The 15,920-nt window shown below is 40.4% G+C and overlaps 1 protein-coding gene across 7 annotated transcripts in view; it reads left to right on the top strand.

The window, feature by feature from the left end:
- Positions 1-15,455, top strand: part of LRP1B (LDL receptor related protein 1B) — a 1,569,499-nt gene extending 1,554,044 nt beyond the window's left edge. For 6 of the 7 annotated variants that reach the window (XM_056534714.1, XM_056534720.1, XM_056534715.1 and 3 more), the window contains 5 exons: positions 294-370; positions 2,425-2,515; positions 4,022-4,169; positions 9,964-10,062; positions 11,475-15,455. In XM_056534714.1, the coding sequence (XP_056390689.1) occupies positions 294-370; positions 2,425-2,515; positions 4,022-4,169; positions 9,964-10,062; positions 11,475-11,615 (556 nt within the window). In that variant the 3' untranslated portion in view covers positions 11,616-15,455. The remainder of the gene's footprint in view (positions 1-293; positions 371-2,424; positions 2,516-4,021; positions 4,170-9,963; positions 10,063-11,474) is intronic. The other variant, XM_056534716.1, reaches the window with a different exon arrangement.
- The last annotated feature ends 465 nt before the right edge of the window (positions 15,456-15,920 follow it).

Raw genomic sequence — 15,920 nt, 5'->3', positions numbered from 1 at the left:
AGAGGTGCCTGCAATCATATTTCCATTCCAGCTTATATCAGAGGTGGAAGTGAAAGTTAATGATTGGACATTAATAGAATCCGATCGAACATTTTGCAAAAGTTTGAAACAAATCTACTTTAACAAAAGCATTTATTTTATTTTATTTATTAATTTTTTTTTTATTTTTTTTTTGCATAAATGTTGGAATTTCAGCTTGTAATATACTTTTTTGCTTATGACATACTTTTTAGCAGGTTGGTTAGCTAACAGCTGGCATCCATTAATTTCACTGTTTAATTGGATCTTTGTAGATGTTCAGCCAACTGGTCAGGAAAGCAGTGTGAGAGGCCAGCTCCCAAGAGCAGTAAGTCTGACAACGCCAGTTCAAGTAAGTGTCTCAAATTAGCATCCACCATTACTGCAATCGTATTGTTGAGCTGCTCAGCTTATGTGAACAAGTTCCTGACTTATCTGTAATTATTATTAAGAATTTGTAGGTAAAATGTTTTACGATCTTTCATTCCGATATCTCTTGCTTTTGGGCTGATATTAGTGTAGATTATTGTATTAACAGGGTTTTTCCGTCAAAGGCTGATTTTGTGCTATAATTTTGGGCTATTATGTGCTTTCATTTTATAATCCATAGTATAGCCTTAATACATTGACTTCCCTTCATCAGGTAAACTAGGACTAGATCACTGTAGAACCCTATTAAGTTCTAAAGGTGTGCATTAGAGATGAGCGATTTGATTCGTCACAAACTACTCGGCTCAGCAGTTGCTGACTTTTCCTGCATAAATTAGTTCAACTTTCAGGTGCTCCGGTGAGCTGGAAAAGGTGGATACAGTCCTAGGAAATAGTCTCCTAGGACTGTATCCATCTTTTCCAGCCCACGGGAGCACCGGAAAGCTGAACTAATTTATGCAGGATAAGTCATCAACTGCCGAGCCGAGAAGTTTGTGACAAATCGAATTTACTGTAAGTTCGCTCATCTCTAGTGTGCATACAGAAGCGTCCCAATTATTCTCCAAAAGATGATTTTGAAGAAAATAAGTTTAAGGCATGTTGGATTTTAATGGACCGAACCTTGTTTTTTAAGAGATGAGCGATTGACAAAACTGTCTGGCAGCATGCTACCCCTCCTCCACTGGTCAATAACATGTGAATATTTAGACATGTCAAACGTTCATGTGTATGGAGAGATAGTTGTTGGCCAAACAACTGAAGTCTATGGCCACCTTAAAGGTATTTTTTTTTTAAATCAACTGGTGCCAGAAAGTTAAACAGATTTGTAAATCACTTCTATTTAAAAATCTTAATCCTTCCAGTACTTATCAACTTCTGTATGCTCCAGAGGAAGTTTTTTACTTTTTGAATTTCTTTTCTGTCTGACCACAGTGCTCTCTGCTGACACCTTTCACCATGTCAGGTACTGTCCAGAGCAGGAAAAGTTTTCTATGGGGATTTGTTTCTACTCTGGACAGTTCCTAAAATGGACAGAGGTGTCAGCAGAGAGCACTGTGGTCAGACAGAAATGAAATTTCAAAAAGAAAAAAAAAACTTCCTGTGGAGCATACAGCAGCTGATCAGCACTGGACGGATTAATACTTTTAAATAGAAGTAATTTACAAATCTGTTTAACTTTCTGGCACCAGTTGATTGAAAAAAAAACCTTTAAGGTGGCCATAGACTTCAGTTGTTTTCCAGCGGAGTACCCCTTTAAAAGAGGACCTGTGTTAACTCAGGGGGGAGTGGGATCACCGTTCTATACATATGTATGTTTTTAACCCCCTCATGCCCGTGTTGCACTTTTTAAAGAGAGACTACTGGTCCTCTTTAGGTCAGTCCCAGTAGAACTACAGGATTACAAGAAATAATACACACATTACTGCCGTCCGAAACAAGCAGCGGCAGGTGATGGCATAAAGCTATGATCACAGGAACCCCTAATAATGAACATAACAAAGAGGCATTGGTTAGTCCCATCCAGACTTTATAGAGGAAACTGCAACTGTGAATACAAGGGAATAGACCTGAGTTACAGTACCTAAGCATTGCCTGAATGGGAGGGGCACTGCACAATGAAAAATTCAGCAATTCTACTTGTTTTTAGCGATATGCTGTCACTTGCTTAGGGTGGAAAACCCTTTAAATGTGTTATTTACTGTACAATCTGAAAAAAGCATAAAAGTATTAAAATGTATGTTATTTTTTATAGTACAGTAAAAAAAAGTACTGAATTATCAGATTATTTAATAAAAGTTAATAAAACTCACTTTTGATATTGGAAAACTGAATAAAAGCAAAACAAAAATGTGAAGAGAAAAACAACTACTTTTTTTTCGTGTAATTGAAAAATGTCTTAATTGATTCCACGTCCATTGTTTTATTCATGGTCTTATAAATATTTTTCTAAAATTACATTTTTATCTCCCATTATAGGAAGTATTGCAATTATTGTGCCTCTTGTTCTACTGGTGACTTTAATAACAACTTTGGTTATCGGGCTAATATTATGTAAAAGAAGAAGGAGGTAAGATCATCTCTTCTCGCTACAAGCATTTAGCACAATGGGGGGTGGGGGGGGGGGGGGGATAAATAATAGCACGTGTGCCAGAGTTTTAGTGCAACATCTGTTGTTTGACAAATGTTTTAAAGCAAATAAGACAAAAAGAATAGAGGCGTATCTAATGTGGGCATGGCTTGCATAAATGGGTATGCTTTATATGTGCCACAGTGGGTACAAACTAAAACTAGACAGTCTGAAGGCATACCAGATTTCTTAACAGCCTACACCACTTACCGTATATACTCGAGTATAAACGATTTTTCGTGCTGAAAATGCCCCCCCCCCCGGCTTACACTCGAGTGAACTCTCCGCCTGTCAATCGCTTCTTCAGTGGTCTTCAACCTGCGGACCTCTAGATATTGCAAAACTACAACTCCCAGCATGCACGGTCAGCCATCGGCTGTCCGGGCATGCTGGGAGTAGTAGTTTTGAAACATCTGGAGGTCCGCAGGTTGAAGACCACTGTGGCCTTCGTCATCATCCAGACCCCGTCCCTGTGTGTCGTTGTCAAGGCAATGTCACTAGTTCGGGGCCGGGCCTGGAGTGGAGAAGAGGGCCTCCCGGTGAAAACTGTACAGCCCGGAACGACTAACCCTCCCCACCGGACGGTCCCTACAGCATAGATGGCCCGGACCAGCTCACCCTTCCTTCCCACCGAAGGGAGGTGAGTAGAAAACTAAAGGGGGGGTCTGGACGATGACGAAGGCAGCAGTGGTCTTCAACCTGCGGACCTCCAGATGTATCAAAACTACTACTCCCAGCATGCCCGGACAGCCGATGGCTGCCCGGGCATGCTGGGATTTGTAGTTTTGCAACATCTAGAAGTCCGCAGGTTGAAGACCACTGAGGGATTGACAGGCGGTGATTATGAAGGGGGGGGATGATGACGGGGTGATGATGAAGGGGGGGGGGGGGTGATGACAGGGTGAGGATGATGGGGTTGTTAATGATGGGGTCTGGATGATGACAGGGGGGATGATGTATTTCCCACCCTAGGCTTATAGTCGAATCAATACATTTTCCTGGGTTTTTGGGGTGAAATTAAGGGTCTTGGCTTATATTCGGGTCGGCTTATACTCGAGTATATACGGTAAAAAAAAAAAAAAAAAAAAAAAAATCTGGTGCATTTATATATTGTCTAGTCTAAGCTAAGAACTATGCACATTTTTATTCCTCCAATAAGTTTAGTGGTATATATTTTTTATGTATTTATATAATCAATAGTGTCTACGTGTTGAAGAATGTTATTTGTGCTATTGTAGTGCTATTTCTACATATTTATAAAAAAAAATTTAATTTGTAAAATGTTAAATTGTATTCCAATATTCCCAGTATGACAATTAAAAAAAATGTATTACATGTTTTTTTATGAACTAATTTCAGATAATGACATCATCTATTTCTAAAATGGATTATCTAATGTAGATTTGTGTATTTTATTTCTTTCTTTTATAAAAAATAAAATTGTAGGGCAAAAACAATCAGAAGACAACCGATAATCAATGGAGGAATGAATGTTGAAATTGGAAATCCATCTTATAATATGTACGAGGTGGACCATGATCACCACAACGATGGAACATTATTAGACCCAAATTTTATTATAGAACTAGACAAGGTAGAGTAACCTTTTGTATGACTAAGTCGTATGTTGTGTTTAGCAGTTACTATGTCTAACACAAAGTCCAGTGAACCAATCATTTGGAATGAATGTCAGCACTTCAAAAAACTGTGAAGGCAGCTTACTTTATTGAATCGACAGAATCAACAGGAAAAACATGGTGGTGAACAAACCATATTGCCGAAATGTGTCAACCATGTTTTTCCTGTTCACCATCCCTTGGAGTGCTGACATCCATTCCTTCGTACTTCTGTTGGCTTATGGTCTCCAACAGCTTGGGCACCAGCACAGGTCAAAGAGGTCACAGAGAAGGTGATTTTTGTAACTATAGTTTAACCTTACAAATGCAACTTGGCCTATCATTAAAGTTGTTCAGGAGATGAACAATCAGTTTAGTAGGCCCATTGGAGAAAAAATAAACAAAATAGCATTGCAAAATTTTGCTCTTGTTCCAATATTTCCATAAGAAGAGCAGTAACCCATGACAGTGTCCATCCTCCCTTGGTTGGTAAATGATTCCAGTTTAGAAATCTTTCAGCATTACCTAATCTAACAGAAATATAATATATAATCATTGAACATCAGATTATATACTATATATTATTTTAGATAATCATTGGATTAAAGGGGTACTCCGTTTTTTTTTTTTTAATTAACTGGTGCCAGAAAGTTTTGTAAATCAGATAATTTGTTATAAAACAGATTTGTAAATTACTTCTATTTAAAAATCTTAATTCTTTCAGTACTTATTAGCAGCTGTATGCTACAGAGGAAATTCTTTTTTTTTTAATTTCTTTTTTGTCTTGACCACAGTGCTTTCTGCTGACACCTCTGTCTGCGCCAGGAACTGTCCAGAGCAGCATAGGTTTGCTATGGGGATTTTCTCCTGTTCTGGACAGTTCTTGACACGGGCATCAGGTGTCAGCAGAGAGCACTGTGAGCAAGACAAAAAAGAAATTAAAAACAAAATATTTCCTCTGTAGCATACATCTGCTAATAAGTACTGGAAGGGTAAAAGTTTTATTAATAGAAGTAATTTACAAATCTGTTTAACTTTCTGGCACCAGTTGATTAAAAAAAAAGAAAAAAAATAATGTTTTCCACCGGAGTACCCCTTTAACCCATTTACAGTGAAGATTCAGTAAGGAAAAGATCCTAACCATCAAAGGAGTTTATGACTTTAATGCAAGTCAAATGCATTGGAAATGTAAAGTGGCTTGGATTCCCAACTTGAAGTATTTTAAAACAATATGAGAAGTATCAGAGTCACTTCCATATTGTACACCTGTCAGAAGTTCCACTGCGCCATTATGTTGCCTTTGGATACTAAATCGAGGTACCATATGGTCACGCATGGTATCATACCATCTACAAGATGCCTAAAGAAACCAATCACAGCTCAGCTTTAATTTTACCAAAGCTCATTAAGATAAGATGTGATAAGTCACTTTGGACAAAATCAGACAGTTTTGGTTTCAGGCAGATGGTTAAATTCGAGCCATTGTCATTGTGGTCATCTTCCTCTTTTCAAAAGCATCACTTACCTTCCCTGCTGCAGCCTAGTCAATGCAGAATCTCTTTTTGCGGGCTTGGGCTAGGCGGACTACCGTGAATATAGGTAAGCCTCTAAGAAGAGACTCTACCACAAATGTGAGGCATTTAGGCCACACCGAGTGGGGTTAATTACAGGATGGCTCCCCGCAGAGGGGACTTGTTACAGAACGGCAGGAAACACCTTTGAAACTTCATATCCTTACCATATCTGCCGGCAAGAGTGTCTCCCGGGCATAGTAAGGAATAATATTTTACTATATATAACGCATTGCCACTCATAAGATATGGTAAAATCTGATAACAGATAGTGTTGAGCGGCATAGGCCATATTCGAATTTGCGATATTTCGTGAATATATGGACGAATATTCGTCATATATTCGCTAAATTCGCATATTCGTAATATTCGCGTTTTCTTTTCGCATATGCGAAAATTTGCATCTGCAAAAATTTGCATATGCAAAACTTAGCATAAACGAAATTTTGCATATGCGAAAACTTGCATAAGCGAAAATTTGCATATGCGAAAGTTAGCATATGCAAATTTTCACAAATGCAAAAGTTTTGTACGCCAGTCTCACACAGTAGTATTAGAGCCTTCTTTAGACCACACAAGCTGGAAGCAGAGAGGGGTGATCACTGTGATGTGTACTGTGAAAAAAATTTCCATTGCGAATATTCGCGAGCAACACTAATAACAGGTTCCCTTTAAAATGTCTTCCATTTGTAAATACAAGCCAGTTGGTATTTCCAATCCATCTGACCTGTGTTTACTGTGTGGGCAAAAGGCTTTAAAATGTTTCACATAAAAGGCTTTTACACTGTGCACAAGCTTTTAAAAAAAAACAAATGCATTGAAATTAAAGAAGGTATATTCATTTTTTGGTCCAGAACAAGAGAAAACAGTCTAACCTTTCCATTTAATTTGTTTGCAATCATACACTTCTCAAAAAAAAAATAAAGAGAACACTTAAACAACACAATGTAACTCCAAGTCAATGACACTTCTGTGAAATCTCACTGTCCACTCAGGAAGCAACACTGATTGACAATCAATTTCACATGCTGTTGTGCAAATGGAACAGACAACAGGTGGAAATTATAGGCAATTAGCAAGACACCCCCAATAAAGGAGAGGTTCTGCAGGTGGTGACAACAGACGACTTCTCAGTTCCTATGCTTCCTGGCTGATGTTTTGGTCACTTTTGAATGCTGACGGTGCTTTCACTCTAGTGGTAGAAGGAGACAGAGTCTACAACCCACACAAGTGCCTCAGGTAGTGCAGCTCATCCATGATGGCACATCAAAGCGAGCTGTGGCAAGAAGGTTTGCTGTGTCTGTCAGTGTAGTGACCAGAGCATGGAGGCGCTACCAGGAGACAGGCCAGTGCATCAGGAGAAGTGGAGGAGGCCATAGGTGGGCAACAACCCAGCAGCAAGACCCTTACCTCCTCCTTTGTGCAAGGAGAAGCAGGAGCAGCACTGCCATAAACCGGCAAAATGACCTCCAGCAGGCCACAAATGTGCATGTGTCCACTCAAATTGTCAGAAACCAACTCCATGAGGGTGGTATGAGAGCCCGACATCCACAGGTGGGGGTTGTGCTTACAGCCAAACACTGTGCAGAACGTTTGGCATTTGTCAGAGAACACCAAGATTGGCAAATTCGCCACTGGCACCCTGTGCTCTTCATAGATGAAGCAGGCTCACACTGAGCACACGTGACAGATGTGACAGAGTCTGGAGACGCTGTGGAGAACCTTCTGCTGCCTGCAACATCCTCCAGCATGACCGGTTTGGCGGTGGGTCAGTAATGGTGTGGGGTGGCATTTCTTTGGGGGCCGCACAGCCCTCCATGTGCTTGCCAGAGGTAGCCTGACTGCCATTAGATACCAAGATGGGAACCTCAGACCTTGTGAGACCATATGCTGGTGCAGTGGTTTACCCTGGGTTCCTCCTAATGCAAGACAATGCTAGATCTCATGTGGCTGGAGTGTGCGCGTTGCACCACAGACTGTCCCGGAGTTGGCAGATACTTTAGTCCAGATCTGGGAGGACATCCCTCAGGAGACCATCCGCCACCTCATCAGGAGCATGCCCAGGCATTGTAGGGAGGTCATACGGGCACGTGGTGGCCTCACACACTACTGAGCCTCATTTTGACTTGTTTTAAGGACATTACATAAAGTTGGATCAGCCTGTAGTGTTTCCACTTTGATTTTGAGTGTGACTCCATATCCAGACCTCCATGGGTTGATACATTTGATTTCCATTGATCCTTTTTGTGTGATATTGTTGTCAGCACATTTAACTACGGAAAGACAAAAGTATTTCATGCAATTAGTTAATTAATTCAGATCTAGGATGTGTTATCTTAGTGTTCCCTTTATTTTTTTGAGCAGTGTATTTGCCTTCACATTTGTATCGCCCATGAACAATGCATTCTGGAAAAATAAAATATTCAACTTTTGGCTTGAACATATTTAAATGCCACAGTAAAATTAAATTATTTTTTTTATAGCCAAATAGAAAATCTTTATTTCTTGTATGGCTTGTTGTGAATGGTTGCTATTGAAATCATTCCCCATTATGTACAGGTATGTGTTGCCCTGTGAAGTTTATGTATCTGGAAAGAGATTGCACGTTTGAACTAATGGACACCATAAAAAAAGCAAAGCAAGGAATAACATATTGTTCGGAACAATCATTTAAAATCAAACATCTCAACATAAAAGCTCCTCCATAGCTAGTGGTTTGTATTAAAAGCTCTGTATATCAAGGGGGCACATAAGGACCACACACACTTTAACAACAGCAATTTAATCCTCATCAAAATTGCAGATTTCTTTTCTATAAATTCAGTTAAATCAACAGCAAAAGTTTTTGTTAAAAATAAAAAAAAATAAAAAAAACATTAGAAACAAAAATGTTGTTACACTATGATTTTAGTGAGTGTGCCATTAAGTGTACCATTGGAAAAAAAAAATGGAAGATTTCTTTGTGGCAATGGAAATAATCCTTTTTTCCTCCCTCTTATATATGAGCTTCCATTGTATCCTTTTACGACAAGAAGTGGCCCTGATTTACTGAGGCTAGATGTCTAAATTAATATATATTTATATATTTTTTTCTAAAAATGCCAAAAAACGAAATGTCAACACTGCCACATAACTTTTTCCACAGGTAAAACACAGCAGCCAGGATTTGCAGAAAGTCAATAGGAATTATAGAATGCTAAACCCACTTTTTCCCTGATCTTCACATAATGCAATGATTTGGGACTCAATGGCAGTTTTCCCAAGTCGGAGCATACTGAGGGCTATGGCTTTTTTTAAGCAAAATGCCATTGTTTCAGCATCTTCTGAAGTAAGAAGTAATGCATATGAATGCACTGGATACCGTTCCTGCTGCCATTGAGAGGTGCCCATAGCTATACAGCCGCGGGCACAGCTCATGCTGGGCAGAAGGTATACATCCTATACCTCCTGCCCAGCTACAATATACAGTAAAGTAGCGAACTGTATAAATCGGTAGTTTACTGTAACCCCTTGCTGGGATGAACTCTGTGCGCTGCCCAGCAAGAAAAGGGTTAACTAGCGCTATATAGATGGCTGTAGAAGGTATACAGTGAATAGATGTCCACGTACCACCCTCCTTTCTGGTCCAGTGCCTCCTTGTGTGTAACCCCACCTCTAGTGATGACATCACAAGAGGCGGAGCTACAACATGTTAAAAATCTAAAATGTGAACAGACCCTTACAGGCAGTGTGTTACCAAACAGGAAGCCTACAGCTGTTGCTAAACTACAACCTTCAGCATTCCCAGCAGGTCAGGTTTACAATAGTAAATCAGGGTCAGTATGTTTGCTTCTGGACATTAAAGGCAAGGAGGTCGTATAATAAAATATATCTTGCAGCAACATTTTTGAAAATAAAATGTCACAAAACATACCCAGTAAATTTAATTTACATTATTTTACATGAATTTCTATATGTTACAATGGTATATTTATGTACATGTAGAGTTACATCCTCATACTGTAATAGGTTTTTGTTTTAACCTGATTTACAAAATCTGTGTATTTTTTATTGCAATGTCCACAAATTATACATTTTATACATTACAAGAAAAAAAAAGTTGAAGTGTTGGTAATTATTACACAAAATATGACTATTAAAATAATTTAGTATAAAGATGCCATAAACTTGTTATATTAACATATTTATTATTTACATACAGTCCAGGTTTATAGCAGGTGGGCATGCGGCTTTCAAACTGGCCCATACTGCACAACCTATCTACATAAATTCAGATCTGAAAGGACCTCTAGCACCAGGGGTGAGATCAATGTCACCTACTATCGGCACATTTCCATTGCATGGTTTATTTTTACCTTAAGTTCAGTTTTACGACATCATCTTGAACCAGCTGTGCTTGTGTACGTGTTTATGTTTTTTTTTTTTTTGGTGGTGATAAATATTGTATATGTTTAACCTGGTCATCTAATAACCTACTTGTCTTGTACTGGGATATGGTTCCTGAAAATTTCTAATTTAATTTACAAAAATTGAAACTATTTTATGCATGGTCCCAATCCGCTCCGCAAGATAGCCGGCAATGATTTTTCATGCATTAAGATGCTGCGGTTAAAGGGGTATTCCGGGCAAAAACATTTTATCCCCTATAAGGATAGGGGATAAGATGTCTGATCACGGCCGGGCCCACTGCTGAGACCCCCCATGATCTCCCTGCAGCACCCGCTTTCTATGCGGGTGCTGAATCTCCAGTTTCGGAGACCTGATCAGCCCGGAATAGCAGAAAATTGCATGTCTGAATTGACATGCGATTTTCTGTGATCGCCGACATGGGGGGGGGGGGGGGGGGACGGCTCTCAGGACCCCTCTGGGCGATGTGCCGGGATGCCTGCTGAATGATTTCAGCAGGCATCCCGGTCCGGTCCCGGCTATCGGCGGAGACCGGAATTCCCACGGGCGTATGCATACGCCCCACGTCCTTAAGGACTCGGGATGCAGGGCGTATGCATACGCCCTGCGTCCTTAAGAGGTTAATATAGGTCAGCATAAAATAAGACATGTTTTTAAATTACCTTTGCACATTATAAGATATATAATTCATTATCTTTCCCTTTGGTTCAACATATCCCAAGATGAATGGATTAAGATGACCAGCTTTGACGCTTTTTCACTGTTTTGCTAGCATTTTGCAATAAGGTATCATGAGAAATTTGTGGTAAGTTAAAGGGGTACTCCGTCCCAAGACATCTTATTCCCTATCCAAAGGATAGGGGATAAGATATCTGAGCACGGGGGGTCCGGCCTTTGGGCCTTTGGTGATCTCTTGACCGGCGCTGTGGCGTTCTGAACATAGAAGCTTGGGGCGTCCTTGTTTGTGACATCACGCCACGTCTACACCATTTATGTCTATGGGAGGGAGCATGACGGGTAGTACATAGACGTCACGCCTCCTCCCACAGACATGAATAAAGGGGGCATGACAGCTGTGGTTGCCCGTCATCCATCACGGAGCAAAGTTCGCTCCATGCACCGGATGATTGGGGTGCCTAGCCAGAGATTGCAGGGGGCTGGACCCCCACGATCAGACATCTTATCTCCTATCTTTTGAATAAGGGATAAAATGTCTAGGGGCGGAGTACCCCTTTAAAGGTGGACACCTTTGTAACTTTTTGGACTGCTATTAAAGGTGCTTTACGTTCTCTTTCTATCTCATAGCCAACAAATTACTCCAACCCAGTTTATGCAAAACTTTTTGTGGACGGACACAATTGTCGGAATTCCTTAATCAGCGTAGAAGAAAGACGAGAACTTCTTCCAAAGAAAATTGAAAATGCGATCCGGGAGACTGTGGCTTAATACTTGCTGTTCCGTTACCTTTTATACTCTGTATAAATGTATAAAATATTACTTTTCTATGTACCAACAGTATTATAATTGTTTTGTCATCAGCATTACCTCTTTTTTCATTTTCTTTGTTTTGCTGATGACTAGACTGACCATTTGTATGGTATTTTTATGAAAAATAAACTGCACTACAGTACGATTTAAACTATAAATGCTGCTGTTATAGGATATCATTTTATTTGTTACAACTTATAAGGACACGCTATTCCTTTGTAGAGTGCAAGGACAATGGGAAATCCGTTTTATATGAACTTTTTAGGTTCAATATTATCTTTTCACTTAAAAAGTACAAATGATGAAAACTTTTGTTCTGCATCGTTTGAAATTGTGATATTCTGGGCATCACTTCAAATCCAATCAGTGGGATGGGAGACAGAGATTCTAGATTGCAATTGCTAAGAATACAAGTGCACTTGGCCGTTAACCATGATGTTGCTTCCTATGCCAATGATCAGAGTGTCTATTGGTTTTGCTTTAGAATAGTACAGAAATACGAAGCATTGCTATGGATGGTCTGAGACTAAGTAGAAATTTTTGGACAGAGGCAAACTAACAAGCTCCTACGTATTTTTTAATATTTTACTAAAGACTCACATAGATGGAAGAGCCATGAAGGTGGAGCCTGTGCAATACAGATTCCCTAGGCACTCCTGATGTTAGCTTTTTGTGTCTGTGGCATCTTGTTATGGAGCTGTTCTTTCCTTGAAGCAATTCTTCTAGGGTCAATAGATATAAAATACAGCATTTTTCTTTAAATAGAGTCATATGGAATTACAATAAGACTTAGAGAACTTGGACGCCATATTACAAGTTTGTTCAACCCAGATGACATGCGGAGCCATAATAGTGTTGAGTGCATAAGGCCTAATATTGAGCTCCAGTGCTTGCCTACAAATTTTTTTTTTACTGGATTTTTTCAGATGGTTTTCAGTATTTTATAATATTTGCATTTTTGTTATGAGAGCTTAGTATATATTCTATAACCTCTCAATGTTTCTGTGCCAGGGTCCTTCTAGAACAGTCTAAAAAATCACAGATTTAGATATGAACACATTGGAACTGTCAAGAAAAAGAATGGTTATATATTAAAATGCTATTTACATACAGATACTACACTGCTCAAAAAATAAAGGGAACACTTAAACAACACAATGTAACTCCAAGTCAATGACACTTTTGTGAAATCCCACTGTCCACTCAGGAAGAACACTGATTGACAATCAATTTCACATGCTGTTGTGAAAATGGAACAGACAATAGGTGGAAAATATAGGCAATTATATAGGCAATTGTAGGTGGTGACCACAGACCAATTCTTAGTTCCTTTGCTTCCTGGCTGATGTTTTGGTCCCTTTTGAATGCTGGCAGTGCTTTCACTCTATTAGTAGCATGAGACGGAGTCTACAACCCACACAAGTGGCTCAGGTAGTGCAGCTCATCCAGGATGGCACATCAATGCGAGCTGTGGCAAGAAGACTTACTGTGTCTGTCAGCATAGTGTCCAGAGCATGGAGGCGCTACCAGGAGACTTTGAGGAGGCTGTAGGAGGTCAACAGCCAAGCAGCAGGACCGCTACCTCCGCCTCTGTGCAAGGAGGTGCAGGAGGAGCACTGCCAGAGCCCTGCAAAATGACCTCCAGCAGGCCACAAATGCACATGTGTCCACTCAAACGGTCAGAAACAGACTTCATGAGGGTTGTATGAGGGCCTGACGTCCAAAGGTGGGGGTTGGGCTTACAGCCCAACACCGTGCAGGATGTTTGGCATTTGCCAGAGAACACCAAGATTGGCAAATTCGCCAATGGCACCCTGTGCTCTTCACAGATGAAAGTAAGCTCACACTGAGCACATGTGACAAACATGACAGGGTCTGGAGACGGCGTGGAGAACTTTCTGCTGTCTGCAATATCCTCCAGCATGACCGGTTTGGCGGTGGGTCAGTAATGGGGTGGGGTGGCATTTCTTTTGGGGGCCACACAGCCCTCCATGTGCTTGCCAGAGGTATCCTGACTGCCATTAGGTACCGAGATGAGATCCTCAGACCCCTTGTGAGACCATATGCTGGTGCAATGGTTTACCCTGGGTTCCCCCTAATGCAAGACCATGCTAGACCTCATGTGGCTGGAGTGTGTCAGCAGTTCCTGCAAGAGGAAGCCATTGATGCTATGGACTGGCCCACCCATTCCCCAGACTTGAATCCGATTGAGCACATCTGGGACATAATGTCTCGCTCCATCCACCAATGCCACATTGCACCACAGACTGTTCAGGAGTTGATGGATGCTTCAGTCCAGGTCTGGGAGGACATCCCTCAGGAGACCATCCTCCACCTCATCAGGAGCATGCCCAGGCATTGTAGGTCATCCGGGCACGTGAAGGCCACAAACACTACTGAGCCTCATTTTGATTTGTTTTAAAGTGTACCTGTCATCAACAAAAAACTTTTTTATAAAACGCATATAATACCATTATATGTATATTTGTAATATACATTGGTTAAAAAATATGTATATTTTTGTCCCTGCATCTGCCTGTGTGTCTCTATGAGGAGTTCAAATACAGGAAGTGATGGTGGACAAGCAGGGCTCTGTGCAGTGAGGCTGTGACATGCTATGGGTTCAAACATGAGGATGATTGACAAGCCAGGAGCCTGCACAGAGCCCTGCTTCTCCTGTCCTCACTTCCTGTATTTGGGCTCCTCACAGGCAATAGCTGCAGGGACAGCATTTTTTCACCCAGATATATACACATTTTTAATCAATGTATATAACAAATATACATATAATTGTATTATCTACATAATATAAAATGTTTATGTTGACGACAGGTAAACTTTAAGGACATTACATAAAGTTGGATCAGCCTGTAGTGTGGTTTTCCACTGTGATTTTGAGTGTGACTCCATATCCAGACCTCCATGGGTTGATAAATTTGATTTCCATTGATAATTTTGTGTGATTTTGTTGTCAGCGCATTCAACTATGTAAAGACGAAAGTATTTAATATGATTAGTTCATTCATTCAGATCTAGGATGTGTTATCTTAGTGTTCTCTTCATTTTTTGAGCAGTGTGTATGGTAAGGCGTGTTATATTAACAAAAGTCTGCTAGCTGGAAGACATATGAAAGACTCAGAGGTCCTTCTGATATTGAATATAATGTAGGAACCATATGACTTATCATCTATCTCTTCCATTGCATTGTATTTATTAGAAGTTAGAACCTAGTTTTTAACTCTGGAACGTCTGTTTTCTTTCATTACAAAAGGGGTTGTCCAAGATTAGTACAATGTTAACTTGAATAACAGTGAGCTGCAATATCTGGCACAGACCAGTGGCCCTGTTTCTGGTAAAAGAAAGAACTAAAGCCCACAAGAAGGGCTGTTGGGACCCCCTCGATTTCTGGGTCGGCACCACGGAACCCTGAACATAGAAGCTAGGAGCTTTCGTGTTTGTGACATCACACCATGTCACACCACGCCCCCTCCATTCTTGTCTATGAGAGGGGGCATGACAGCTAGTGCATAGCCATCACGCCTCCGCCGATAGACATGAGTGGAGGAGGCATAACGGCTGTGGTCACCTGTCTTCTAGCACAGAGTGGAGTTCAGGCTTCATGCACCTGATGACTGGGGTGCCACTCTGGAGATCCTGGGGGAACCCAGCAGCAATCAGACATCTTAGAGGATAAGATGTTTAGCCTCGGAGTAGCCCTTTAATATAGATGTTTTTAGTCAAAAGGTCACCATTCAGCCTTTTTTTTTTACAATATGGTATTGGGATGGGTGAGGGGGGGGGGGAGGTAAAAAAAAAATCATTCTTATCTATCCCTGGTCCATCACAACTGCTGTTTTCCATTGTCTGGTCTACGGATGTATTCCCTTTTTCTGAAATGAGTGATTGGAGCTGGACCTACTGGCTGTGGTAAATGGGAGCTGTGAGGGACTGGGGCAAGATGAATATGTGTTTTTTCTATTAAACACACACACACTTAAACACTATATTATATATATATATATATATTTTTTTTTTTTTTTTTTTAAAGGCTCTAAGATATTGTTTAAACTTTTTAAAAAGGTAATAAAGATAATATAGATGGGGAATCACATTGCTCCTATAGTTAAACTGGACTGTGGAGATCTATCAGAAAAATCCACAGAACCTTTAAGGTAAAGTAACACTAGACGGACACAATACCTATTTCCCCTGTGGAAGTGTACAGCAGAATATAAATGTGGGCACATGGATGGGATTGCAACA

The sequence above is a fragment of the Hyla sarda genome, chromosome 8 (assembly GCF_029499605.1).
Source record: "Hyla sarda isolate aHylSar1 chromosome 8, aHylSar1.hap1, whole genome shotgun sequence".
Lineage (NCBI taxonomy): Eukaryota > Metazoa > Chordata > Amphibia > Anura > Hylidae > Hyla > Hyla sarda.
Note: the sequence above shows the minus strand (reverse complement) of the source record. Positions and strands in the feature narration are given on the sequence as shown.